At 44.4% G+C, this 27725-nt stretch overlaps 1 protein-coding gene and 2 long non-coding RNA genes across 3 annotated transcripts in view; 2 read left to right on the top strand and 1 right to left on the bottom strand.

Moving 5' to 3' along the window:
• Window positions 1-1186: 1186 nt before the first annotated feature.
• LOC125638440 (uncharacterized) lies at window positions 1187-18719 on the top strand. Its single transcript, XR_007357226.2, has 3 exons — window positions 1187-1547; window positions 2097-2336; window positions 18234-18719. It is a non-coding gene; the product is annotated as an uncharacterized LOC125638440 (long non-coding RNA).
• The window catches only part of GCH1 (GTP cyclohydrolase 1), a 31254-nt gene continuing 10824 nt past the window's right edge, over window positions 7296-27725 (bottom strand). Inside the window, exons 2-6 of the mRNA XM_048854216.2 lie at window positions 20125-20234; window positions 17732-17787; window positions 12515-12546; window positions 11179-11263; window positions 7296-10495 (exon numbers count right to left, since the gene is read on the bottom strand). Of these exons, the coding sequence (XP_048710173.1) occupies window positions 10369-10495; window positions 11179-11263; window positions 12515-12546; window positions 17732-17787; window positions 20125-20234 (410 nt within the window). The 3' untranslated portion in view covers window positions 7296-10368. The remainder of the gene's footprint in view (window positions 10496-11178; window positions 11264-12514; window positions 12547-17731; window positions 17788-20124; window positions 20235-27725) is intronic.
• On the top strand, window positions 10826-12520 carry LOC125638439 (uncharacterized). The gene is made up of 2 exons (XR_007357225.2): window positions 10826-10905; window positions 12131-12520. It is a non-coding gene; the product is annotated as an uncharacterized LOC125638439 (long non-coding RNA).

The raw sequence follows: 27725 nt of genomic DNA, 5'->3' as shown, positions 1-27725 counted from the left end.
TTTGGAAAACTGTTTGTCTTTATCAAAGGGGAGGTCCTCCACTTTGGTCGGCGGATCTTTAGGGATGCCAGATGCAGAAAGCCATGAAGATCTGTGGATAACCACAGCAGTTGGAGAGTACGGGCTGCTGTGTCTGCCGTGTCTAAAGAGGCTTGTAGGGCCGTTCTGGAAATCAATTGGCCCTCGCTCAGAATTGATTTAAAGTCCACTCTCCTAGCCTCTGGAATGTAGGAGGCAAATTCAAAAAGTTTATTGTAGTTATCAAAGTCGTAGCTGGCGAGGAGTGCAGAGTAGTTTGCAAACCTGAATTGTAGAGTAGAGGACATGTAAACCTTGCGACCCAAGTTGTCAAGGCGTTTAAGGTCCTTGTCTTGTGGGATGGGCCAATATTGTGGCTGTTTCATCCTTTGTGCGACTGCATCCATGATGAGAGAGTTCAGTTGTGGGTGAGAAAATAGGAAGTCAGCGTCTTTAGCAGGAACATAATATTTACGTTCGGCCTTTCTGCAGGTTGGTAATAAAGAACGTGGAGTTTGCCCGAGAGTGTCAGCTGGTTCCAGGAGTGCTTCATTTATAGGGAGCGCAATCTTTGAGGGCGCAGAGAGTTGAAGGATTCTGAGGAGTTTGTGCTGTGTCTCCTGAACCTCTTCTAGGGGGATGTCTTGATTGAGTGCCACCCTCTTGAAAAGCTCTTGAAATTGTTTACAGTCATCCACATTCTGTAGAGGCGGGGGTGGGGAGAGGGCTCCGTCTGGAGCAGATGGAGAATTAGGGTTTGGTGAGTCAGGATATGATTCGTAGCTCATGTTCTCAGGAGGGGGTTCAGGTACTCTAGGAGTGGATGGAGCTGGAGATCGAGGCACAGAAGCAGGTAGTGGTTTCGTGGAAGAGGTCTGAGGAGGAGTGGTAGGAGGATGTGGCCAAGGGTACCACTGAGGCCAAGGCATAGGGTAGGAGACCCCAGGTGCCGTCCACGGGGGGGGGGGGGCGAAGTAGGAAAACTGAGGCTGTTGGCTGTGGACAGTAGCCTGAGGTGGAAGAGGGTCTGGTGGAGGAGGAGAGGCAGGTGGGGAGAACTCCGTCTGCTGCTGTGTATTGGGTTTGCTGTCAGTGAAGGTAGCCACTTCAGGTGGTGAGAGCGGCTTTTTGAAGAATGAGCCCTGTGTATCCAGGAGCAGAGAGTTAGGCTCAGGTCACACTGAGTGAGGAACTGTTGCTCCTGCTCCCTGGGCTGTGCTGAGCCTGGACTGTGCTCTCGCGCATTAGCAAGTGAAAGCGAAAGGGTGAGCGGTGCCACGGGTCTGTTGGAGGTCCCCTGCAGGGGGTCCGTTGCTGGTGCCAGGGCGGGAGGCAGGCTTGGTGCCGACGTTCTTCCCAGCACCGGGGCAGAGCGCACAGTCAGCACCGCGGCTATTTTTACCACTGAGGCGCTTGGTGCTGCGGAAACCTTCCTGGTAGGGGAGGTCGGGTTCCTGCCTCTGCGGGAGCCGTGGCTGAGGCTTTAGAAAGAGCTGAGATGCCTGCCTGTGGCGTGGTCGGCACAGAGGGTAAGGATCTCGTGGGAGACCCTTCGCTCTTGTCGGAGTCTCTTCTGTGAGACTGCTGTGCTTCTTGCCTCTGCTCCAGAGAGGGGGAAGCAGCGCTCCCCACTGGCTCGGATCTGGCCGGGGAGCGCGTAGGAGCGGGTTTAACCCTCCCCGTCTCCGAAAGCGGCTGCAGGGATTTTTCCATCGGAAGCATTCTAAGCCGCAGGTCCCTGTCGCGCCAGGCCCTTGCCTTGAGGCTCGTACAGCGGAGGCACTGAGGATGTGGGTTTCCCCGAGGCACTTCACGCAATGAGAGCACCCACCCGACCGTGGCATGGAGTCCTGACAGGAAACACACTTTTTGAATCCTGAAGCCCCTGGCATTGTGAATTAGAAATGGCAGGGGAGAGTGTCTCAGTGGGAGACAAGCCTGAAGCGAAAAGGGTTTTTTGGTGTTTTTTTTTTTTTTAACTAAGTAACTAACTGTGTAACTACACTAAAGGAAGGGAAACAACTGGGATGTAACTAATAACTATTTCTATATTCTTTGTTACTTTTTTTTTCCTACAGAGACCAGGGAAGAGAAGCAGCACTGCCGAGTCCCGTCTTCAGCCGGGGACGGTGGAGAAGGAACTGAGGGGGGTGCGGGACGCAGGCGGTCAGGAAGATTCCAACGAGAAGGGAGATACCAACTGAGTGCCTGCATCCCGACCAGGCACGGCTACCAAAAATCTCCTGTCAACGGTGCCGGGACGCACCGACACCTAGAGTGGAGCACCCACAGGGACAGCACTTGAAGAAGAACCTAAGGTACAGGATAGGGGGAAACAAATATACTTAACATTAGCACACTGCTTGCCTCTAACTTGTTACACAGTAATTTCCAGTTCCCAAGCTCTGGAATTTCACTCCGACCACTATTCCTATTGCCTGTCTAAAATGATAAGCAATGAAAGAGTGTTGTCATTAGGTTTCAGAGTTAATAATATGCTAAGGTTTTTAGTAGTCCGGCTACAACTTTTTGTAATACTGACCAGGATCGTAATCTTGATGCTCCTTTAAATATTCCAACCTAAAACATATTATAGAGCGATTTACAGTTGTGAATGATTTGACTACAAAACCATGACTGTACCTTTAAAAAGGAGTGGAAGCCAACCCTTTTGTAAAGGTTAACTCCAGGAGGATAGCAGAATGGCTTAGTCAAGGCTCAAAGGGTGCAGCTGATTAGAGTCTTTCCCAATGCTGATCATTTGATAAAATGCATTTGGTTCAGGAGAATCTGAGCTGGTTAATGAACAGTGACAGCTAATTACAAAACAAGGACCAGCTAAAACTGTGATGATTTCACAACCCCTACAGGAGTTTGAGAGTCCTCAGAACCATGGGCCTTCGTCTTGAACTGTGCATACAAAAACTCAAAACACTGATAGTAAAACTTTGACAGAAAGAATCCCTACCCACCATTCGCGGTGTAAAAAGCACATGAAAGGAAAGAATTGTTCTCCACCCATAAAATGCCAGAGCTCCCCTCCTTTTAAGGCCCTGTTCAGTATACCCCTGGGATGATCTATGGAGACGAAGGACAGGCTCAGACCCCAATAGACCATTGTGAAAGAGCCACCTGCCCCATTTAAGAAATGCCAGACTCCTAGGCAAGATTCTGCAGGAAGTGACCAAGTTTAGAGGTACAGAAAGCAAACTGAGTCCATGCAAGCATTTCCTAGTGTAAATATCCTTCAAAAGATATGGTCAAGATATTTTTCACTCAAGTTTTAATAATATATGAAGTTGACATCTGCTTATTTATCAGGGTTTCCATCTAATTTAGGTTTCACAGTAGCAGCTGTGTTAGTCTGTATCCGCAAAAAGAAAAGGAGGACTTGTGGCACCTTAGCGACTAACAAATTTATTTGAGCATAAGCTTTCGTGAGCTACAGCTCACTTCATCGGATGCATTCAGTGGAAAAAAACTGAATTTCCACTGAATGCATCCGATGAAGTGAGCTGTAGCTCACGAAAGCTTATGCTCAGATAAATTTGTTCGTCTCTAAGGTGTCACAAGTCCTCCTTTTCTTTTTGCATCTAATTTAAGTATTTCTAAAGCCCCTATCATCTTGGCATGCAAGGCCCCAAACTGAAAGTTGATGACAACCGTCCCGTTGATTTCTATCGGCGCAGGATGTGGTTAAGTGTGAAACTATCCTGTGTGTTAGAATGCATTCATTATTTATCTGCTGTGTGCACACATGCTTGCTTGTTCTCCCAGGGCTGTATACACTATGGAAAGCCAAGAAAGACCACATGAAGCATTTAGTTAGGAGCAGGAAATGCAAAGAACTATGGTTGCCTGGCAAGCATAAAGAAAATGGTACATTTAATTCTGGGCCTGACATAGTTAATTTCAGCTGTGTAGGATTTGTCTGTGGGTACACAGCTCAGTGAATTCCTCACTTCCAAACAATCTTCCACACCATGCGATGAGCTACGCTGAAAGAAGGGGCCTGCACACTCATGTTCATACTTTTTTACACCGTCAGGTCTGTGCACTTACGTCTTTTCACAGATACATTCCTGTGCACAAACTGGACTAGTACATGGAAGCTTTGAGACCACTTCAGTCATGTCTTTTTAGACTGTAAGCACTTCAGGGCAAAGGACTGTCCTACACTATGTGTCTGTGCAAGACCTAGCCCAGTGGGCCCCTGCTCTTGGTTAGTTAAGACCTCTACATTGCCTGAAAGTACAATGTGAGTATAAGAACTAAAATCCTGTGCTAGAGAGCAGCTTGTGTGTGGTATGATTAATCCTGGTTCAATGGTGCTTTCAAACACTCACTAAGGCAGTGGACAACTGCAGAAATTGCAACTGAAAACTCCACAAAATAAAAATAAAAAATAAAAAAGTGGGGAGAACATGAAGGGGCAGCAGCTGGCATGGGTGTCATTAACAAAAACAGGGGCTAGAAAGAATATGTCAGCGGAAGTGATACGAGAACCAGTGAGCAGTATACTAAAGTCAGTGTTGAGCTGTTGGGACAGGTGGCTCTGAACAGCTTAGAAATAAGTGTCTTGCAGATGAAAGTCAGCGGGAACAGTCAGCCGAAAAAACCATGTGGAAAAAGCTTAAGAATTTGAAGAGAGAGTACCGGAGATAGATGCAGCAAGTTCAGCACCAGATGATGAGTTTATTAAACAGGACTGGTTCTTCCCTCAGTGTCCTCATGATATGGAGGGAGGAAATATCATAATATTGCCAACCCTAACCATTCAAAACATGAGTTACACCCCCCCCCTCAAATCACGAAATTGGCTTAAAAATCCTGAGATTTAAAAAAAGTTCTAGGCTCTTTTTCATTTGCCTTCTGGCTTTTGAGCCTGCAGGATGCGGCGTTTCAAGCTGTACTCCACCCATGAGAGCTGAAACCTTGTTTTCCAATGAAAGCACAGCAGGGTCTCACATGACTCCTTGTCAAGTTGTTGAAAATGGACATTTCCCATGGAATTTTCTGTTTTGACATTAAAAACCATTTGCCTTTTAAAAAATGGTTTGACAGCAAAGCTCTTCTGACTCCACGCATGTATTTAATATGGTTGTGTATTAAATAGAGCTTCATTGCGAACAAGAGCAATGTTTGGAAAACGCTTTGGAAGGTTGGCGTGACAATCATTTCCAGATGGACCAGACCATTTAAAAAGAACAGTGGGCTGGACTGGTCAGTACATTTCCTCCCCCTGCTTCCCCCCGCAGGCTCCACAGCACAGCTCAAATCAGAAAATGAGACACACTGGGATGTTCCCCATAGGTGCACTCAGACTGAAGTTTTATCTCCCTGACCCCCCAGGGCAGGACTAGCTCTCTTCCCCTGCACCTAGCTGCTATATGACCAGGAAGTGCAATAAAAATGTAGGCACAGAGGTGAAGTAAAGGTTTATTAACTACTGGGCGGGTATTTTTCCTTCCTGTTCTTTCTTCCCTTCATGCTTTTAGTATTTGCCTCTCATTTTCTCACCCTTTATCCCTCCCCACGGGTCCCACCCCCAATTTCTTTCCCTCCCCCCACCACATCTCACCTTCTGCAGCACATTCGGACACTAAAGAGATTCTTATTTACACTAAGGCTCCTTTGCACCACTCTGGCAGTAGCAAGCAGCCTTAAAGCAAGTGTAAATGTGAAACACTGCAAAGGGAGCTCAGTGTAAGTAAAGGAGAACCAGGCCCAGGAAGCTGGACTGCTTTCTTGTAACCACACCCCTGTCTGATTTCCTTCTCGTCATACCCAGCCTAGAGTCGGGCAACAAACAAAGGAAGCACGTTCCTATATGCTCCCAGTCAGCCCTGAGCTATTAGCTGCATCCTCCTCTCCTCTTACTGCCACCCGAGTCTATGGGTTGGGCTTGGCTCTGATGCTCACTGACCATGGTAGGGAGGCCTTTTGTCTGGCTTAAGCCAGACTGGACTGGTTTTGTGGAGCACTGGCCCTGTCCAGGAGGGACTTAGCACCAGACGTGGCTTTGATGCAGCAGGATGCAACGGGGAAGGCGACTCAGTGTGGAGTGACAGAGGCAGGGGCCGGCCGATGGGAGCAGGCCCCATGCAGGTGGGAGCAGGGATGTCTTGTACTCTGGGGATGCACCAGTGTCCACCTTCGATCCTGGGAAGGTCTGGGTCTAATATACCATGATAGCCTCCCTGTTGCTATTAGGGTGACCAGATGTCCTGATTTTATAGGGACAGGCCTGATTTTTGGGTCTTTTTCTTATATGGGCTCCTATAACCCCCCACCCCCTGTCCCGATTTTTCACACTTGCTGTCTGGTCACCCTAGCTGCTATCCACATTCAGGCCCCTAAGCTCTGGCTGTCCCAGCACTGGCCTTCCAGTAGAACCGGTTCTCTGCTGGGAGAAGGAAACCTGATGTGGAGGCAGTACCAGCCTCTGGCCTACTTTGCTGCAGTTCTCTTGAGGCCACCCCTGCTTTTGTGCTAGAAATTATGCCAGAAGAGCAGAAGCCAACCTGGGAGAGGCAGCAGGGGCGGTCCAGGGCAGTGTTCTGGGACTTAACATGTGGCCTAAAGGTCAAAATTTCAGTCTTGCTGTGGGATTTGTCCCAACTCAGCTAAAAAGGGGAAGCTGCAAATCCAAGATCAGTTGGTGCTTCTGCTACATTGAAGCACACAGAGCCTTTGTTCCATTATTGACACACTAAAGGAGTGCTAGGGCTCCTTTCTCGCTCTGTATCCTCTGCCGCCTCAGGAAAAGTAGTTCCCACGGCTAGCTGGTGTGGCAGGCGCTATTTTGGTTTTGTCAGGCTGTTTGAATTAAAGTGATGAAAGTTAAGACAAACCGAGGCTCAGACTTCTGGATTGTGAGGAAGGGAAAAGGCAGAACACTCAGCAGGGGAGAGACCATGGTGTGGCTTTCAGCCATTGCCTCAGAGACGTGGGGAAGTAGGACTCTAAAGGAATTGCGACCTGTGTCGTGAGGGGGTAGGAGGCCAGAGATGTGGTCTCTAGCAGCACAGCACGGCAGGTACTAGGCCTGAACAGGCTGCAGAGGTAGGCCCAAGAGAGGAAGTGATGGGAAAAGAAAGCAAAACCTAAGCTGGATGGAAACAGCAGCTGCAGCTTCTCTCCCCCTCCTAAAAAGTTTTGCACACTCCACCCCTCTGTCCCTGGTTTATATTTATGCTGCTGCTCTGTGTACAGGCTGGATGGTGTAATCTCATACAGTTGCAAGCCACGCTAATACATTCCAAAGGATAATGCTGTAATGTTTTAAACTCAATAGCCTTTTATGGGGTACAATAGCAGACTGTGTAGTGTACATATATACACTGGATGTAGTTAAAACTCACTGGAGTCACAAAGTGTCCCAAAATGCACCAAATCCTACAAACATCTGAACAAAATCCAAGGCCACATGTACATAGAGGTATGTTTCAAGGACTACAGATCATGATGACGTAAATAATGAAGCGTGGTGGTGTAACGTGGACTTTATCCTTAATAGAGATAAGTGGTTAAAAAACACAACCCCTTCCGTTACCTCTAGAAGAGTAAGGGCTAGTCTACCCTACATAGGCTCTCCCACTACAGCTATACTGATATATCCCCTTAGTGTAGACACAGTATATACGGACAGAGAGTTTTCCTGGTCATTTAGCAATACCCCTCCCTAAAGGACATTTAAAAAATATATATATATGGAGATATACCTATCTCATAGAACTAGAAGGGACCTCATCAAGCCTAGTCCCCTGCCTTCACAGCAGGACCAAGTACTGTCCCTTATTTTTGCCCCAGATCCCTAAATGGCCCCCTCAAGGATTGAAGTGACAACGCTGGATTTAGCAGGCCAACGCTCAAACCACTGAGCTATCCCTCCCCCAAGGACATCAACACCACCGAGAGAACCACTCTGTTGTGGCATCCCAATAATTTGAAGACCATCCTGCATTTGTCAGTATAGCTGTGTCTACACTGGCGGTTTTGCCAGCATAGTTACATCAGCGAGGGGGTGTGATTTTTTCACTCCTCTGACCAACATGGCTGTATCAACAACTTTGTAGCGTAGACCTGGCCTAAGACTGTGCTTTAGAGACTTGACAGTTTCAAAGCAAGCATGTGATCACAGGAAAATGTATCTCTGTGTAAAACACTTTGGTGCTCAAGTTTTTTCTAGAGCTGCTGCACTAGGAGAGAGAACAAATCTGACTCTGCATTCCAGACTAGAGTGATTTAAGGCTTCTTAATTAGCATATTTAAAAAATATATTGAACTCAAGGACCCAATGCTGCTCCCAGAACTACTGCTGTAGATCTGAGGCAATATTATTGGGGGGAGGGAGGGAATTCGATGAGTAACTCTGGATTTATTCTGTGCAACACTGATTGATTCAGAATAGTTTGCCTGCTGTAATAGAAAGGCACTTCTAGAGTGCCCCACACTAGAGTAGTGAGGTTAGTGTTTTCAGAATATTGTACAGTTTTTTTATTAATACTTCGAATGTCTTAGTGTGATTGAGTAAAGACACTAACTTTATCCACACATTTTGGGGGACTGCTGGCAATCGAAGTGTGACAGTTAGGGAAGGGCAGTGTTTGATTATCACATTCACCCTGTTGCAGAGCTACAGGCCTGATGATAAAATACTTTTAGTTTCCTTTCGGCACAGGATGAAAAGGGGCATTAACGACCTGTGCATAAATGAGCAATAATTTGCTGACTCAAGCTCAAAGCTCACCTTTTAGTTTAGCCTGTAGTAGAGATTTTACATTCACACCAACAGAGACAGCGTGCTATATGAATTTGGACTCTCGCTCTTTGAAAGTCTGCATGGCATTTTGTGGGTCTTGCCGTTGGTTTTAGAAGCAAGTGAGTGTTTTTGATTTGTGCACCGTATTGTCCCAATTAAGAGTTACAACACACTCATTACATTTTCCTAATAATTTGATACATTAAATCAAGTCCCATTAACTGCCTGCTTCACATGCCGAGGTTTCAGAAAATATGTTTAACTCATTTTGCTCTCCTGGGAAGTTCTTTGCTCAGTTGCCCTCATGAAAGAGGAACAACAACAACTGAACAGTTCATACTAATGTATTTACAGGGCTATACTGACATGGAATTATGTTCCATCAGAAGAGACGTGTCTGGTATGCAGAGTTCAGCAGTCACTTCAGTTCCCAGGCTTTGATCCACTGAGTTGGAAAAGATTACAAGTTTGAAATATTGGAAGAGCTTGTCTAGTCCTGATTAATTCCACAATAAGAGCATCATGGAAGTGGATTAAAATAATTTGGAAAAAGGCACTCTTATTGTGGAATAAGAGCGTCCACACGTGGAGTTAATCAGGAACAGTTAATTCACTTTTAAATTCACAACCTATTTTATTCTGGATTAATTTCCCCATGTGTAGTTTTCCTAAGGGAAATTTTTACTCAAATATTGTGTGCGTTTGTAATTTAGTCATCTAGCCCAGTTAAGACCTGGAAAATCCAGGAAAGCAAACTCAAAATGATATAAAACGGTTAAAACTCTGTTTGGATTCGTTAGCTCTTTGAAAACTCAAACAGTAATTTATATAAAGTGACTGCTACAGTTACAATGGCATAATATTCTCATTTTGAGGCACAGAGGGGAAGGTGCACAAACCCTTGCAGACAGAGATAAGACTGCCCCCCCTGAATTGTTGAAATTAATTCCCTGCATGTTGAGACTAGCAAGATAAAAATATGCCTTTGTAACAGACTAAAGCCACAAAGGAGAGAAGGTGAATACTAACAAAATACAACTGTCACCAGATTGTCACATAAAAAGGTAGGACATGCATGTTCAAAGACTGAAACCGACATATCAGAAGATTTGCAATTAATGGTACAGTATGAATCCTGACATGTCAGTAGAGATCATTCAAGAGCTCCCTCTTAGGGATATGAGGCAGTATACGTGGCACGTAGATTACCTTGCAAAGATCTGTAGCCTTTCAATATTTCCTATGCTGTGTTGTACATAACCTGCCGAACAAAGTTCTAGTATTGATAAAGAACCTCTTTTCACTTCCCCCTATCTGCTGTTTTTCTCAATGGCAATAAATTGTAGTCTAGATTGAGCAAGTATATTTAAAAACTATCGGTAGCTGGGTTATCCTGTGACACAAGAGACAGCATAGATATCCATAGGGCCTACCTCACGGTTACATTTTTGACTTACCGTCAAAATTCTTTCACTGCACATATTAGAACGCACGACTTAGTTAAAAACGAGCTGCACAAAGAGTTAAGAACAGACAGCGGCACGGACAGTGCGACCTGCAGAGAGCATTCGGCGAGTGGCACTGCTTCAGCTTCGGATGAGGGTTAAGAACTCTTCCCGAGTCTTTGCATCCTCCCGGAATACACCCAACATTGTGCTCGTGACCGTTTTACTGTTCATCTTCTGCACCCCACGCATTACCATGCACATGTGTCTAGAAGAAAGAAAAGGGGAAGAGGGGAAATCAGGCAGGCTTGAGCATTGCTATGAGAAGCAGGGGACAATCATTTCCCAGTGCTAGGTTTAAATTGCAAGCATTTCAGATAATCCACTTAAGGCAGAGTCTGGGAAAAGGCCCAAGGCTGGAATTTTCAAAGGAGCTCCTGATCCCTGTCAGTGGCACTGGCGTTCCTAATTCTTAGGAGCCTTCTGAAAACCTCACCTAAAGTGCTGTGTGTTCATGCTAGGCCGATCACACCAAAATGTTTGTTTCTAGATTGGAGCCAAGATCTGCTACTGGAAGTCTTCAGCATGTAATGATGACAGAAAATTAGTCATCACAATGGATCCATGTTTAAGGATCTATTTTGAATTGCTGGCTAAGCGATCAGCTGCCACCATGAGGTAAGGTAACAAGGACCCCCCCCCCAGTTCAAAGGCTCCAATCCACTACCATGGCATGCTGACTGGCCGGGAGGTACTCCTGCATTATAGCACATTGGCCAAACTGTTATATGGCTCCATTGTACGCGTGGGGCATGATATGCTAGCTGTAGGAGTGAGAGAGGCAACGCACGAGGAATACATTTTGGCAGGTTGCCGTGTATCCTCCTTGCCGGGGCAATACCCAGCACCATTATGTTACTACAGAGAACAGCAGTGTATATGGTCACTTACGTCGCTTCAATAACCACTCCAACTCCAGTAGGCTGCAAGGCTTCTGTGATGGCGACTGCAATTTGTTTTGTAAGGCGCTCCTGAACTGTAGAGACAACAGGGAGTTCAGAGGCAGACACAGAAACAATAGCCGTGTGTGGCTGTATCTCATGGAGAGGAAAAGTGACACTATTCAACAGCATATTCCTGTTTCCAAGAGGAACTGCCCTCAAACTCTGTACTTCCTGGATATGTAGCTTGGGGGAATGTTAGTGCAGGCTTCTCTCACATAGTTGGGTATGGGAAGCCTTATTTTTTACTTTCATACGTGCATGCAGGAGTCTGTATGTAGCGCCATGACTTATGCAAAATCTGCACACTCCATTAAGTTTGGTTTTCTTGCACAGTGGTTTTCACATGTTCATTTCTTTGACATAGGGCAAGATATCTGTGGTTTTCCTTTTGTGTGTTAAGGAATTTTTTAAGCGTGCAAGTTAAAGCTTTGCAGAATAGTGACGTGCCACAATCTCCTGCAGTCTAGAGTTCTTGTGTCCTATATTCACCTGGTGCTGCCATGCTGGCCCCTGCTGCCTATAAAACCATCTTGAGAACTTTGCCACCAAGAATAGGTCAAGTCTAGTCACAGAACAGTGAGTCAGGAGAGCTCAGGCTGAACCCAACCCGACCTGCATCCACAGCCAAGAGCAGTTCTCCTCCTCCTCCTGTAGTGGTTTTAGGACCAAAACATAGTGGGGCAATTGGGATAAAAAGACCATCATGAGACAAGAAGGGGAACAGGAAAGATAGAAACATCTAATGAGAATTACGAAGGCTGAAAATACAGCCCTTGTGAGCAACCTCAGTTTCTTTAGTAGCTGTGTGGTTCTTAGAAGTGCCTGGGAATGTGGCTCATCTCTGAGGATGGCTATTGTCCTTTGCCCATGTTTCATCCTGGCTTGGGTATTTCTTTTAGGATTCAACATACAGTATCTTCAGTACCACAACGGCTCTTGAATTCCACCTCCTGGAGCCACCCCTCTGGACAGCAGGACAGCCCCCAAACTGCCAGTGACCTCACTTGGTCCCGGCAGCTCTACTTTAACCAGCACCTTTCCCTTGAGTTGGTCTCATAGCCGGAGTCAGTTTTCATGGGGAGACTCTGCTTTTCAGGATAACGGCAAGTTAGAAAACACAGGACAGGACTTGAAATGCCTGGATCATGACTCCCATTGAAAATCTGCCCAGATACAGCCCTGCTGTAGTGATCTGCCTATGGGACATACCCTGGCCTGCTTCCCCCCCGAAAGTGATGACGTATGTGGTAGTGTTCTCTGTAAGAATAAAAGAGTCTATTTACCCTGTAGTCTTCTACTGTATATCTCCACAATCCTAGAAAGAAACAAAATCTTGGTTATTGTGTAAGCCATGTGCCTAATAGGGAGATCTCTCTTTAAGAGACCCATTGGGCGGAGGTTGCCATGAGTTGTGTGTGGGTCATTGTTGCTAGGCAGATTAAGCACTCCACATCTAGAAGCTTCTGGAATTGGGTGTGGCAGTTTTGGGTCTGCTCCAATGTGTTCCCTGTTGCCAGGGTCAGACTCCCTGTGGGCAAGTGGTCGGCTTAGCTGCTTTGCAAAAGGCCATGTGCCCTGTGTGAGTTGGGAGAAGCTGAGCCCAGGAGCAGGAAGCAGGCTGTTGTCCTGAACTCTGAAACATTTTGCAGCAGGTTAGTATATTGTGAACCCTCTGACAGGGAAGCCTGGTAATGCTAATGATAGCCAGGGGAAATTGGAAGGGAAAAATAACTTCTATTTTAAGTGTATGCTTTGAATGTTTTGATTTTAGCCAAACTGTTCTAGTTAAATTGTCTCCACTCGTCTGAGTCACCAACTTTGCTTTAAGTGTAGCCATGGGGAAAGAGTCATTTCTATTTTGCTGGTCTCGGTTTTGTACTTTCTTGTAACAGGGTTTTCTTTAAATCTATACACTTAACTGAGTGGTTGGTTAATGAGTTAGCGGACTGGCTAGCAGTGATTTCGGCAGAGGAAGAGTCTGCGTGGATTCCAACTAGGGTGACCAGATGTCCCGATTTTATAGGGACAGTCCCGATTTTTGGGTCTTTTTCTTATATAGGCTCCTATTACCCCCCACTTCCTGTCCCGATTTTTCACATTTGCTGTCTGGTCACCCTAATTCTGACTACAAGCAAGTGGAGGGAAGATGTTGTTTTAGACTCAGAAGACTGTATAGATTTGGTGATCAAAGACTCAGACTTAGGTGAACAAAACCTAAGCTTTTGGGAACTCTCAGTTTCTTCTCCCTGTATTTCTGTGGGGCCTGACCTGTTCAAATTTTAATTTGTTTTCTTTATTTATGTTTATGTATAACTGTGAAGGTAAAGTCTGTGGGTTATAAAATAGCCATGTCATGCTGTAAAAATTATATTATTTGTTTCTTTATCATAAGATTTTATAAAGTTATTTAATTAAATTAATTTCTTTAGTTCCTTTTGGGACTTGAATGTGGTCTGGTTGACCCTGTGCAATCCTTGCTGAAAATCCTTACAGACTGAACTCTGGGTCTCCAGCTACTTTCTATGGGAGTTGGAGTTTTTTTTAAAGGCACTGGAGACCAGAAATGAAGTGAACTCTAGCCCATCCAAAGGTTACAATTGCACCTCCTACGTGAGGATTTAACAGTGGTCACACAGTGAACATTTAAGCGTGTAAAAAGCCATGCTAATGATCTGCCCCAGTGTCTGCTGGGAAAGCAAATCCTCATGGCAGCTTAGCATCTGGCCTGCATTTCTTAAATGACAAGGTTGTTTACAGCAGCTGATCACTCTCCCAGCCTGCAACAGGATACAGCAGCAGATGTATCATCCTTCCTGGTGTAACAAACTGTGGTCTCTTCCAGCTCCCCGTGGCTTTTCGTTTGGCTGTTGCTTTTGAAGGGCCTGGTCTGTGACCCATTAGTTCTGTAGCATCCTTTACAATAGCTTTATTTGGGGATTTTGCAATGGAGTCAGGCATCAAACGAAGGCTCCCCAAGGCTGTTCCTGGAAGCTACAACACACTGTACCTTAAAGTTTCAGAGTAACAGCCGTGTTAGTCTGCATTCACAAAAAGAAAAGGAGTACTTGTGGCACCTTAGAGACTAACCAATTTATTTGAGCAAAAGCTTTCATGAGTGAGCTGTAGCTCACGAAAGCTTACGCTCAAATAAATTGGTTAGTCTCTAAGGTGCCACAAGTACTCCTTTTCTTTTTGTACCTTCAAGGCTATAGACTGGGCCCATCTGAACTTCAAGGCAACAGGTGTTTGATATTGGGATTGGTTTTGGTACTTTTAACCCAAGAGATATGCTCCAAGGGCCATGCTGATAACCACCACTATTTAATTAAAAAAATAAATACAGGGATCTTAATACTGCTTTTCAATTGGACTGCAGATTTAACCCACTTCTGGTACAGTGTTATCATGCAGGCAGTGGGGTGGTGCATCAATAGAATACTGTAATCTATACATTTAGAGAGACAAAACTTCAACATGGTGAAGGAGTAGTTATGTATGCAAATCCTGAATGCTTAATAAGATAGCCCATTGGCTATGTCAAGAAGCTTCTGTACAAGGCTTTTATATTGGTCTTGTCAGTCTAGACAGAAACCAGACACACATTGCCCTGCCTAGGCCATTAATTAGACACTTGTGAAAAAGCAAGAGAGCATCATTTTCAGAGGAAGGGTTTTCACAAAATAAGCCCCTTTACTGAAGAGCAAGGGGTGTGTTACCAGTCAGTTTACAGAAAGTAGCACCAACACCGATAGGAAATATTGAAAAACAAATGTAAAAAAAATTGATATTGACAAATATTCTTAGCCTTCGACTAGAAGAGGATCTGAAAGTACATTTATATTTGTAACAGGATTATTTGCAAGCCATGTTTTTAAAATCCAGAGAAAGGTGTTTGTTTACTGAACACAGGTCATCCTTGACTATACAAACTCATTAGACTAATCCTATTAGTATAGATTAGACCCACAGCACCAGCAGCCTCACAAATCTTCATTTGAGCCCTAGGTTGCATTAAATAGGGCAAGGAAGGGATATACTGTTTGGTCATCCAGTCTGTTTTTTACCACAGGTTTTGAAAACAAATTAGGACTCTGAATAATATTTTGCAATCTAAGAGCCTGATCTTTTGCCATTGAAAATGATGGGGATTTCACACTGACTTCCTAAGGACAGGATCAGAGCCTGAAATCATACAACAGGTCAATATTACAAACCCCACAGTGTGATTCTATACCAATTGCTAAGAGAGATGGGAAGAAAATTATACACTTTTAGCACTGTATTGCCATCTCTATTAAGAGCCATGCAAGACAAGTGATTCTTAAATTGATAGTTCCTTTGTACCACTGGTTTCAGAGTAGCAGCTGTGTTAGTCTGTATTTGCAAAAAGAAAAGGAGTACTTATGGCACCTTAGAGACTAACAAATTTATTTCAGCATAAGCTTTCATGAGCTGTAGCTTATGCTCAAATAAATTGTTAGTCTCTAAGGTGCCACAAGTCCCCCTTTTCCTTTGTACCACTGCAATTCAGAGACAATTGCAGACAAATGTAAACTCAATCCAATTGATTTATATTTCAGTTGTGATCCTGAGCAGTTTGAAAATGTCAAAAATTAAAGCCCTTCGATAAATAAAGGTCTGTAAAATGTTAGAGAATACTTTTAGTAAGAACAGTCACCTTCAGAAACCCTAATCAAAAACAACAACAAACAAGTTATTCTTGAAGTTCCAGCCACAAGAGTGCTGATCAACAGAAGAGATGAATCATGAAATGCCACTCATCAGAAAGGTTTCTAGTACTAAGTGGCAATGAAAGAAAAACAAAATTGTATGCCACAAGCTTTTGTCCAGGTAAACAGAAAGATACAGGGTGGAGATGCTGAAAATAGCTCAACAAATTCTCATCCTGCATTTCTACAATGCATGCTACATACAGACACGCAGAGTTTTGTGCCAATGAAATACAACACAATTTCCAGAGTCTTTTGAACAGTCTGCCTGAGCCGGTTACTTAGGGCAAAGTTCAGCTTTTCTAGCTGCCAGACCATGTGAGATAGAACGTGTGGACTGATGAGCACCCTGCAATCTGAGGTTATTTTAACAAAGATTGCTTGTTCATGGTATAAGGGTCTCTCTCCAGCTCTGAATCAGATTCATTCTTACGCAAACAAAGTGCAAAATGGGATCAGCTGCATTTAAAGTGCTTTAGTGGCATATTTGACCCACTCCCTCCCTGCTAAGAAAACCCAGCATGCCTGCTGATTTACAAGTTTAACTCTCATTATTGCTATTGGGAGCTACAGAGGATTTACACATGTATCAGAAGGAGAATAAATGAACTCCTACATAGTCTTTCCAAACAACAGCCAACTTCTTCAGAGTTTTTTTTCAGAAGAGAACCTTCTATTATTGTCTCCACTAAAGGGCATATTTGCTACATTATCACTCCATAAATGCCACTTTTGCTACAACTGATTCAGCACAGCACTTGACATAAGGCCACATGCTGGGGGAAAGCTTTTTATGCGACAACAAATAGGTTTCTGAAATGCATCATAATTACTTTGGTCCCTAATCTGAAATTCATCCATAAAATCCATCTCTAGGCTTGTTCACTGCAGGTTATAGTGAAACAAAAATGTCAGATTTAATTGAAGAGTCAACTGATGTAGATATGAAAGTCTTAGATTCAAATCATGAACATAATCCAGAAAGAGTTAGTTTTAAATCACGTTTGTTTACCATTCACAAGTTCTGGAGTTTGACCGTATAATGCAGTGTCCAAGCAAACAGATAATCAACTTTAGTGGGCTTATTTGCCTGCCTTCCAAAGACTGGTGCTCCCTAAAATAATCACTTGCCATCACTTTTGCACAGTAGAACCTCAAGAGGTATTAACATATTGAGAATGGAGGTTGTTCGTAACTCTGAACAAAACATTATGGTTGTTCTTTCAAAGGTTTACAGCCAATGAACACTGACGTAATACAGCTTGGAAATTTTACTATGCAGAAGAAAAATGCTGCTTTCCTCCTTTTTTCCCTTTTTTTTTTTTAAAGTAGTTTATGGTTAACACAGTACTGTACTTGCCCCTTTTTGGTTGGGGGTTTTTGGGGTTTTTTTTTTTGGTCTCTGCTACTGCCTGATTGTGTACTTAACGGTTCTAAGTGAGGTGTGTGGTTCACTGGTCCGTTCGTAACTCTGAGGTTCTTCGTATATCCTATACACCAGTGTTTTTGAATAGTCTTCAGCAAAATTATGAATCTGTCCCCAATCTGCACACTCTCAAGGTGTGGTTTAAAGTAATAAGGAGTTGCAATTTAGCTTTTGTTTTCCAGTAGTCTTAACGAGAAGGACTGCTGTAAACCCAAATCCAGAACACGAGATATTGCTACCGTCTGCTGTACTTTAGAAGGGGACCAGATTACAGATCAGCACACTTAACACAGTCTGGAATCCTTTTTACAAATTAGCATCGCTTTCATTAAATTAGCACTTACCTAGCAAGCTTGCTGAGACCAAGGACTTGTTTGTTAGGAAGATAACCTATATGTACCTAGAGAAAGGGGAACAAACCATTAACTGGATCAAAATACTCTTCAAGACAGCTTTAACACTCACGCATACTTTCTGAAATATTCATTTGCCTCATCTCAAACTTTTAGACCCACTCCTGTTTCAAATCCAGAATCTTTAGCATAGGGTGAGGACATGCGACCATGCAAGTCTGAAAGATTAAAGAGCAAGCAGAGACTGAGAGTGCTGGTGAGTTCAGTATCTTTTTTTAAAGTAGGTAAGTACTTTGGAAGAAATCACAACTTATACACCAAGTATCAGGATGGCTTACACACTAACATGCAGAATTTAAGTCAGGTGCAACAGAGAGATTGTTTTAGCATTACTCAGCACAGAAAAGTTAAGCTAAAATAAATGCAGCCTTCTTTCAATGAATTAAAAAAATATATATATCTTTTGAAGAAAAAACTATCCTTTTTCCTTTAGCTGGAAAGCTCATATGGGAAGAAGCGCTTAGTGTGCAAACTGAAATGCACTTGAAAAAAAGAATTAAGGGACAACTCTTGGGACACTGATACTGCAGAAGACCAATGAAATTAAAGCCATCCTCCATCCTGTTCAAATATGCATTTATTGTCTGAGCATTCATGTTTAATAGGTAAATAGACAATATTGAAACAGTAGAGTTCTCATTATTAAAGACTGTCCTAAAAGCAGTGACAAATTTTTCAGATTTGTGCTGAGAAAACATGTGTTCAGAGTTGTGAAAGAAGCTAACGTATTAAAGTGGATTTATAGTTAGAGCAGATTACAATGGCACACCAATGGGTCATCTGTAGCAAAGGATGCATTTGCCAAGATAGAGCAGTCGGAAAGGGTCAGTGTAGGGTCAAAATTTTGTATAATTTTGCCTGGAAGTCTGGTCTTTCAGAATCCTATTTTGCTGTACCTGTGGCTATAGGTATCATAATACCACCTAATTACCTGGCTAATTTGATCAGTCCTATCACTTTTCTGTTGGGTAATCAACCAACTGATACCTGAAAGACACGAAACATTTCAGATCAAAGTAAGAGACATGGTTTTGCAGTAGTTAATTGAAAACAAGCAATGACTTTTGTTGCCTGGAGAGAACAGCTTAACTGTGAATTTTCAGACAGAGCTACAAATACATCATTTGTTGAAGAGCATTTGCAGCATGTTTGATGTACCCAACAGGAGAATGGCTAGTCTAACAATCCTTAGAAGCACACCAAGTCATTTAGCTAATCTTCTGTGACAATCAAGGTCCAGACACCCCAAGGGGAGAGAACATAGCAAAAGGACTGGTTCGGTGTTTGGGATTTCTCCAACCCACACAGGCTAAACTTCTAGATGTACAAATAATTTACAGAATGCCCGAGAATAATGAGAAAGAAGCACATACATCCTACACAGTAACCAAAGTATAGGCAAATAGAAAGCCAGAACAGAAAGGAGACTCTTACTTTCCAGAATTAAATACCAGCAATATAGCAGAGTGGGGGGAGGAGACAAGAATGAGATGGCACCCTCTAGGAGACATACATAACTGGGCTTCTCTGCAGGTATTTTATTTTCCAAGAAAATATATTTGGGAACACAAATGGCATGGATAGAATTTTACAGGCTATGGGAACACCTGCATCTCTACAGCTCAAGTGTGCTTCATGGGGAGACACTGCAGTGCAGATGCTCCATCCTCCGGTACTTCTGGAGCTGACATGGGCATCAAATGTAGCAGCACAGAGACCAAGATCTTTAGACAGAAGGCCTCAGTTTTGAAGTGTCCAACTTGAGACCTTTTAAAAGAGTCCTGATTTTCAAAGGGTGGGTGCTCAGCACTGTCTGGAATTGAGGCCCCGTTAGGCTGTCACAGTTTGGGCATCTAAAATCACTAGTCACTCTTGGAAATCTAGGCCCGACTATTCATTTAAAAGAGCACACTAATCCAAGGTTTGCAGAGTCTGCAGCGGTAACTGACGAAAATGCACCAGCTGGCTTTTCAAATCGTTACTGTAATCTGTTACGCATCAAAGCCGATGTCTGAGGTGCATTGGTTTAATATCAAGATGTCTGCCCTGAAGGCTTGCTGCTGCTTCATGAAGAGCTTCGATATAAAACGTCGGAAACTATTAGACTGATAAAGGTTGAGCACTATATGCTAGGGTCTTAAATCATATAAAACTTGCATAAAGGTGATCTTCAGAATTTGTATTTTGAAGATTGCTATGATTCTAGATAGTAAGTGGCTGCATATAGTTACAGCTTAAAAAAAAAGACAGTAACTAGAAACACACATGAATGAGAGATTTAAATTATAGTTTACACTGCAGTATCTGTTTTGTGAGGTAGTTACCTTTCCAACGAATGGAACCAGGTGATGTTCACACAATGAGAACATGTCTATGTCCTTTACAATTACCATCTCATCATGATCTTCATCAAATATGGCATCATTCAGGACATCTGGAATTAAATGTTTGCAGGAGATTATATATAAATTATTCACAACATGCAAAATATGGGGAATTCTAGGTTTTCTGACCCCTTTCACCAGGAACACCTTAGCCAAACAAGCTCTTGGCAATTCTTAAGACTATGGAATGTAGGCCCTGAATTGCATCCATTAAGCATAGACTAAGGATCCAGTTTGATTGGTACAGGGTCACTTGTCCTATAACTGCAACAGTGCAGTGCCAGACTTCACAGACACAATTTGTCTTTAATAAGAGTCATTAATGATAAACTAATTTGTTCAGAGGACAAAACACATCCACTGGTTGGTGGGAATGAGAAAAGAAACCTAGAATGTAAAGACTAGGGTATGTGTACATGGCAACTGGAGGTGTGACTGTAGCATGTGTAGACGTCACAAGCTAGCTTTGATCTAGCGAACTCCAATAACAGCATGGAAGCTGTGGCAATGCAGGCTGTACAAGCCCACTCCGGACGCTAGGTAGGTATCCAAGCCTGCGCTGCCATGGCTTCACTGCTATTGTTATTTGAGCTAGATCAAAGCTAGCTTGGGTATGTCTACATACGTTGCAGTCATACCTCCGATGGGTGTGTTGACATATTGTATGTCTATTGCAATCAATACTGAAGAAGGCACAGTTCTAAGGATCCTCTCATGTTGTATAGGCTCCTGCATGCACCACTTTGTGAGGTCAAACTGGTCTAGGGTTCAGAGGAGAGGCAAAGGGTCTCCATATGTTTGAAAAGCATCACCAAAAGGGCAAGGTGAGGAGAAAGGCAATTAAACACACCAAGGCATCTTCTAGGTCAGTTTTCACAGTCTGACAAGATACTTCCTCCTTCCCAAGTTTCATCATGTGCCCTGCAACAGAGTTAGGCCTCTATAAAGGCAGCAGCTGCTTAGAATGTCCCGAGCTCGTTCTCAGTGCCTTAGCAAGATCAGTACTGGGTTTATAGTTCTATGAGAAACTGACAGTCTTGCCTATCTGGCTTCTTATGCTCTCCCAGAAGATGTATTGCATGGGGCAGAGCCAACAGGCTTACAGATGGATACCCCAACTTAGCTGCGCATCCCATCCCCAAAGATAAGGGGTGTTACCTTTTTTTTTTTAATGGGGAAATCCAAGCAGGTGGCGGGAAGACAAATACTTGGCTCTTCTAGTTCCAAATGGGCACCGTTTGAATGCTATGCCTGGTGACTTTGCTGTTTGCAGTGGAGAGTGGTGCCCTGAGTCTCAGTCTACTTCTGGTTTAAGTAATCTCATGCCAACTCCCCAAGTTGTTCCCAGGAGCATGCCCTGCTACATAGGGTCATGCAGGGCGCTGCTGTTTCTAGGAGTGTTCTGAAAAGCCAGATTGTTTGGAGACGTTAAAGGGATGCTAAGAAAAGGCCCCGAGGTAAGAGTAGACAGCGCCTTTCAATCAGGAGCGAAGCGGAGTTCAGTGAAGTGAATTTCAGAGGCAGTAATTTGTTCTGCTCATGCCAGGGAGAACTTTGCCAGACACTCCAGCAGCAACCTCCAGCTTCTAAATAAGAAGAGGGCTAAGCTAACAATTAAATGGGATATATGGCCAGTTCAATGGCAATAACTCATCTAATTGCTAACATGCACACCATTTGTGGGCCTCCATGCAGGTTAACACTAAGCATTTAGTAGGGCCCCATGTAACTTCTAGACCATACCATAAAAAGAGCAAGTCTAATAGAAGAACAAAAGGTGTCCAGTGACCGTTGTACTTCATTAAAAGCTTTGCTTTCGTATTCAAGTGACTCAGTGGTTAATGTACAAATTCAACAATTGCGCCTGCTGCATTTGCTTTTATGCCTTCCTTGGACACTCATATCCCAACAGCTGCCATCTGTTGCCAATAACATATTGCCATCACAGATTGTTTTAATTTCCTGCATGCTATCAGCGGTACACAGGTAACCCTGGAAACCAGCATTTGCGATATTCTGCTGTTTCTCTGTGTTCATTACCAAGAATGGCTAGTGACCTGGAAAGCAGTGAGCTGGAACTTTGGAAAGTCACATATCCAGGGCAGGGTATAAACGGAGCGGCGGGGGAGGGTTGGGGGGGCACAGAAAAAGCTGGGGACCATTTTTACAGTGGCACGTCTGTTTCTCTACAATCTTTCTAAGCCATGTCCCCTTCCCATAGTCACTCTGGCAGCGGAGAGGGAGGAAGGATGGTAGGGAGTGGGGGGGGGGGGGCACACTTCCTAAGGATAGGGGTTTCCCCACTAGAGGTGACAGCAGCAGGAGCAGGTGATGGAAAGACAGCAAAGCTGAGAGGGGACAGTGCTCAGATCCCAGCAGCAGGGGCGGTCGGGGTGACATTGCTCAGGTGTGCACTCCTGTGCTCAGAGAAGTGTCCATGCAGCATGTGCCAGGAAATGTAATTTAGGACACTGCTCCGTGAAGTACCGGCAGGCCCACTCTACTTGCCAGCTGGAGAAGTATGCTATCTGGCACATTCCCGAGACTGGCCTACTCAACAAACACCCAGTGACCCTAATCCCAGCAGTGCTCTCTCTAGAGGTCAACTGAACAGGTTTGGTCCCACTGCAGATACCACAACATGAATACCTGGCTAGTCTAGGGAACAGAGTGAGTGATAGGACAGAAGATAGGATACAGCATCCACGAGGAGTGAGGGAAGCTCTCCACACCTATGGAGATGGGGAGGGGGGAGGAGGCGTGTGGAAGAGGAGGGGCCCATCGACCCGTTTACTTTCCCCATTTCTTTCTGCACCAAGATCATATTCCTTGTCCACCCCTTCAAGGTGCTACACAGCTCCACTGCAGCCCTTGGCGGCTCTCCTTCTAAATGCCCTAGGCTCTGTTTATGCTTTGATGAGTCCTGTGCTCGAGCCAACTAGGGGATTGAGCAGCATGGCTCCTATTCATGTCAATGGCCCTCAAATGGCTCCATCCCCACCTTTGTCTTCGCCTACCAAAGCCTTCATGCCTTCCTTGCTTTGCTCCCTGTTTCTGACAGCCTCCCTCCGCTAGCAAGTCAAGCATCTGACCTCCCCTCCTGTATACCCATCGTCTGCCTTCAGATGCTGTGCAAGGCTACTGGGAAGAAGCGCCTCCACCCCATGAGGCCTCCTGCTGCACCAAAGCAAAACACAGAATGAATCCACCCCCCACCTCTGTCTGTCCTTTGTTGCATGTGTCTAATTTACACTAAGCACCTCATGGGAGAGCCGGTGTGGTTTTGCTGACAGGTAAAGCGCCATGCACTCTTACTCCTGCCCTTGCTCGGGGTATACCAAGCATCAGAGGGCTAAAGGGAAAGGTGCTGGAGTACTGTAAGCTCCAAGTGGACAATATCCAGTGTCAAAGCAGGTTAACGGGGAGGAGACGATGGAATGGCAACAAGGTCTCTAGAGCATCATGGGTCCGGAGGTTCTATGAAGGACACAACTTTCAACAAACAGCAAAATTTACAGAGCTCATCACTGCACGGGACGTGGTATATAAAACCTAAACGTGATAGGTGACTTGCGTCACTAGAGCCAACGCTGCCTTCAGTGGAACTCACGCTTCCCTCCTAAGAGTGTTGCTGAGAGTAACAGAGAGGGCTCAGCAAAAAGATCCCAGAGCAGGTCTGTGATTGCACCAAGCATTACGACACCCTGCCCGATGGCTATTAGTGAAGAACCTGGCAGCTGCTGTTCACAATAAGTGGGCAGTGATGTTAGAGACAGGTTTACAAACAAAGCTGTTGCACAGTCAAGCGAAAGGCTTGGAATGGTTGAGAATTCGGTACGTTCTTGCTCTGAATGCATCTGGTGTCAGGCCCCACGCACAGCCCTAAGATGATAGGCTAGATAAAAAGTCCCCATGGTCAGAAGAAATTGACATTTACAGAATGGACCTTTACAGGCTTCCATCGAAGCAGCTCAATGCATTTACCAGGGAGATTGTAAGGCTAAGTTACACTGTGAAGGAGACTAGTGTTATCCTGATTTTACAGGGGGAAAAAGAGAGAAGGTTAAGTGACTTGCCCATGGTCACACAGAGCGGGTGTTGCAGAGACAGGAATGGAACACAGGTCTCTTGAACCCAGTCCAGTGTCTTGGCCATGAGACCTTCCTCCCTCAAAAGCTTTCAGGGACTAAAGGCTAGTGCCATGCAGCCTGTATGTATTCAGTGCCCTGAAGTGTGCAGTTGGAAGCCAACAGTTCCAGGCCTCAAATGGTACATCTACATTACCAGTAGATATTGTGGCTGGCCCGTGCTAGCTGACTCAGGCTCTTGGGGCTCGGGCTAAGAGGCTGGTTAATTGTGGTGCAGAAGTCCAGCTCTGGCTGCAGCCCAGGCTCTAGGACCCTGCATAGCAGGAGGGTCGCAGAGCTAGCGCAAGGCACTTACACAGCCCCTTAGCCTGAGACCTGTGAGCCAGAGTCAGTTGGCACAGGCTAGCAGTGAGTTTTTAACTGCAGTGTAGACATACTGTAAGAGTTTACACTCCAAAGTAGACAATATCCAGACAAAAGCAGAGTTGGGGGTGCTCCACAAGACTTTGCCCCTTTGCTTTTCACTCATGTGGATCTTGTCTTATTGCTGATCCTGCACCTAAAAAAAAAAATTGTTGAATATTAGTAGCAAGACGGAGGCCCAGAACAACTCACCCAGGGCAATTTCTACTACTTTGATCACTGCAGGTCACCCCTTTGTAGCCCATGTGAATTCCAAAAGGGATGTATCAATTTAGCCTTTCCAGCAAGCCCATCAGCATTGCCGAGCAAGTGCCACAAGCAGAACAGGCAGCGCGAATGAGATGTGGGGTAGTGCACATCCAAAAGGCACCTAACTGAAAGAGAGAGTCTCTCCGAGGCAGCCCTACCCTGCTGAGATGAGTCCTTCCTACTCATCCTTTGAAAATAACTTCTTCTTCAATGAACAGTAAAAAGTCTGGCTTTCCTCTGAAGGTTGACTTCTACTGAGAACAATCCAGATTTGTAAAACTGACTTCTGGCAAGAAGCAGTGTTGCATGCCTCACTCCCGCACCAAGCTACAGTGACTCTGCCCAGGTGAATTGCTCAGTCAAGGATGACTGAATTGGGCTACATAAAGTGACTTGACCCCACTGCCAAAACCAGCCAAGCCTTTTGAGTAGTTACTTGATTTACAGCAGCACCAACTGGCAGCAGGCACTGTACAGACAGTCCCTGTCTCAATGTACCTACACTCTAAAGAGACAGGACAGATGCACGTGTAACCCACACATCTTCTGGGTGTGGTGTTCTGTCCCCTCTAGTGGCACCGAGATCACTTAGAGATTAATGAGTCTGCTCTACAGCCCTGGCGAAGAGCCATGGGGCTTTTAGCTTATGCAGTAAAGACTCACCCATTGTTCCGACTTGTTCTTGGAAGACCATCATAGCTGTTTTAGTCAGTTGCATCTTTCTGTACTACTAGAAGAGCTATTGTAGTTTTATCCTGACTGTTCTAATGGGGGTGGGGGAAAGGAAAAGGGAGGGGAAGGGAAGATAGATTAGCCCTCTAAATCAAAAAAAAAAAAAAAAAAAAAGTAGGGCTAGACAAATTAGCCCCAACTACTAAACTACATTTATTCTCCATGTTTACTAGTGAACAAAAAGCCACACACATTTCACATAAGTACATGAGTTGCATTTGAAGCATTCGGCATACTAGAGCCCTCAATGGCCCAGAACATGGGGTTAATTTCACACAAGCGCTACTGTTGTTGTATAACAGTTTCTCTAGTGCACTGTGTCCAACAGGCACACAGATTACAGCTCCTTGTTCTCTGCAGCATGCATTTCTTTGTAATTGAAAGGAAAGCTCTTCTCCGCCTCAACTGGAGTTCGCCACTCCTGCAACATCACTTTAGCTACTCACCCCCCACCATTAGTACATGCCCCCTGTATTATGCATCTTTTCTAGCAGCAGATGGGAGAAGAGAGGTATTCCTCATGGTCTGTGAAGATCTAAAGAACGCTACTTGTCCTCTACATTTTTGCACATTTGGGCTCAGCTGCAAAATGGGTATGTTTGCATGCTACTTCAAAACAGCATGTCCTACAAGGCAGAGAGATCCACAAATGAAAGGGAAACTGCATGCTCCTAAGGATAACTCAGAGAAAAGCTAATTGAGTTGAACGCACAAGCCCTTTCCAAACATATTGTATTAATATGGCAGCTACAGTTCAGATCAAACACAGATGCCTTCCTGGGGGGCGGGGGAAGCGGGCGGCTAAGTAAACGAGAGAAGTAAAGTTAGAGGTAATCTTTTAAGTATCCCAGCAACAATTTCTCCTCTGACCCAGAATTAAGATACTGCTGTGGAGACTTTGATGTGTCGTAAAACTAACAGCTGGCATCCATTAAGAAGCAGCTCTCAGCAGAATTGAAATAAAACCTTTATCTACAGTATAGCAGCAGATGAAAGCAAAATGAGAATCAGATGAAAACAAGGAACAAGAGACCTTTTCGGGATTTTGCGTCAGAGGAAAGAGAGGACCTGTTGCTATAGAAACTATTTGCATGGCTTTCATGTGACACAGGAAAGCAAAAATCACCTCTGGCAACCAAGGGGCAGACTCTACATCTCCTGCCAGCCAGCTGGATAGGTCAAGAGAATGAAAGATGACAGCACTATACAGAACAGCATCTTGATACATCCTGTCAGTTTCACAAACACTTTTGACACTTACATTTGCTTCCTTTGACAATGCATCGCAATAGTGGAAACATGAAAAGTTCATAGGCTGCTTTCACTCTGATTTAAGCCACTTTAAAAGCAGCTGATATTCAAGTTTCAAAGAGATCCTTTCATTTTAACGAGCGTTTTTAGTATGGGGGGGGAATTATTTGCTAAGCCATGGAGCTTTTAGGATATTCGAAGAATTGCATTTTGAATGGGCAGATTACCAATAAATGTTAAGCAACAGTTAGCCTCTGGCTGCAGCACATTCAACTTGCCGCTCTGCAACAGAGGTATAATTTTTACTCTGTTCAAGACTGTATAGTTGTTTCCTTTCACAAGGGATCAGTGCCAAGTGAGTAACATGTTAACAGTTAAGCGAAAAGAGAAGTAGGTTTGTTCTAAAACAGACTGAGAAGGCAAGAACCACACACAGAAAAGTCCAGTAGTCTGTAACAGGTGTCCTCAGATTCAGACAAGCATCTTTAATCTAGTCAGTCTAACATGTTCCAGGGCAAGTAGGATAGAACAGGACAATCAATCTCTCCTGTGGGTGACTGGTTCAAAGACAGCTGAGGCTTCACCTTCAGTCATAGGAACTGGACTGAGGAGGGTGTCCACATCCAACTGACACTGTTCAAGCAATCTCAGAGGCCAAGGAGCGCATGTGAACTACCTTCATCCAAAGAGGTGTGGTCTGTACAGGTCAAGATTAAGGCACCTTGGCAGAACTGTGGGGGGTAAGATTTGATTGTGTTCAATGATGAGGAATGATAGACTTAAAAAAAAAAAAAAAAA

The sequence above is a fragment of the Caretta caretta genome, chromosome 6 (assembly GCF_965140235.1).
Source record: "Caretta caretta isolate rCarCar2 chromosome 6, rCarCar1.hap1, whole genome shotgun sequence".
Classification (NCBI taxonomy): domain Eukaryota; kingdom Metazoa; phylum Chordata; order Testudines; family Cheloniidae; genus Caretta; species Caretta caretta.
This window is presented reverse-complemented; position numbering and strand designations above follow the sequence as displayed.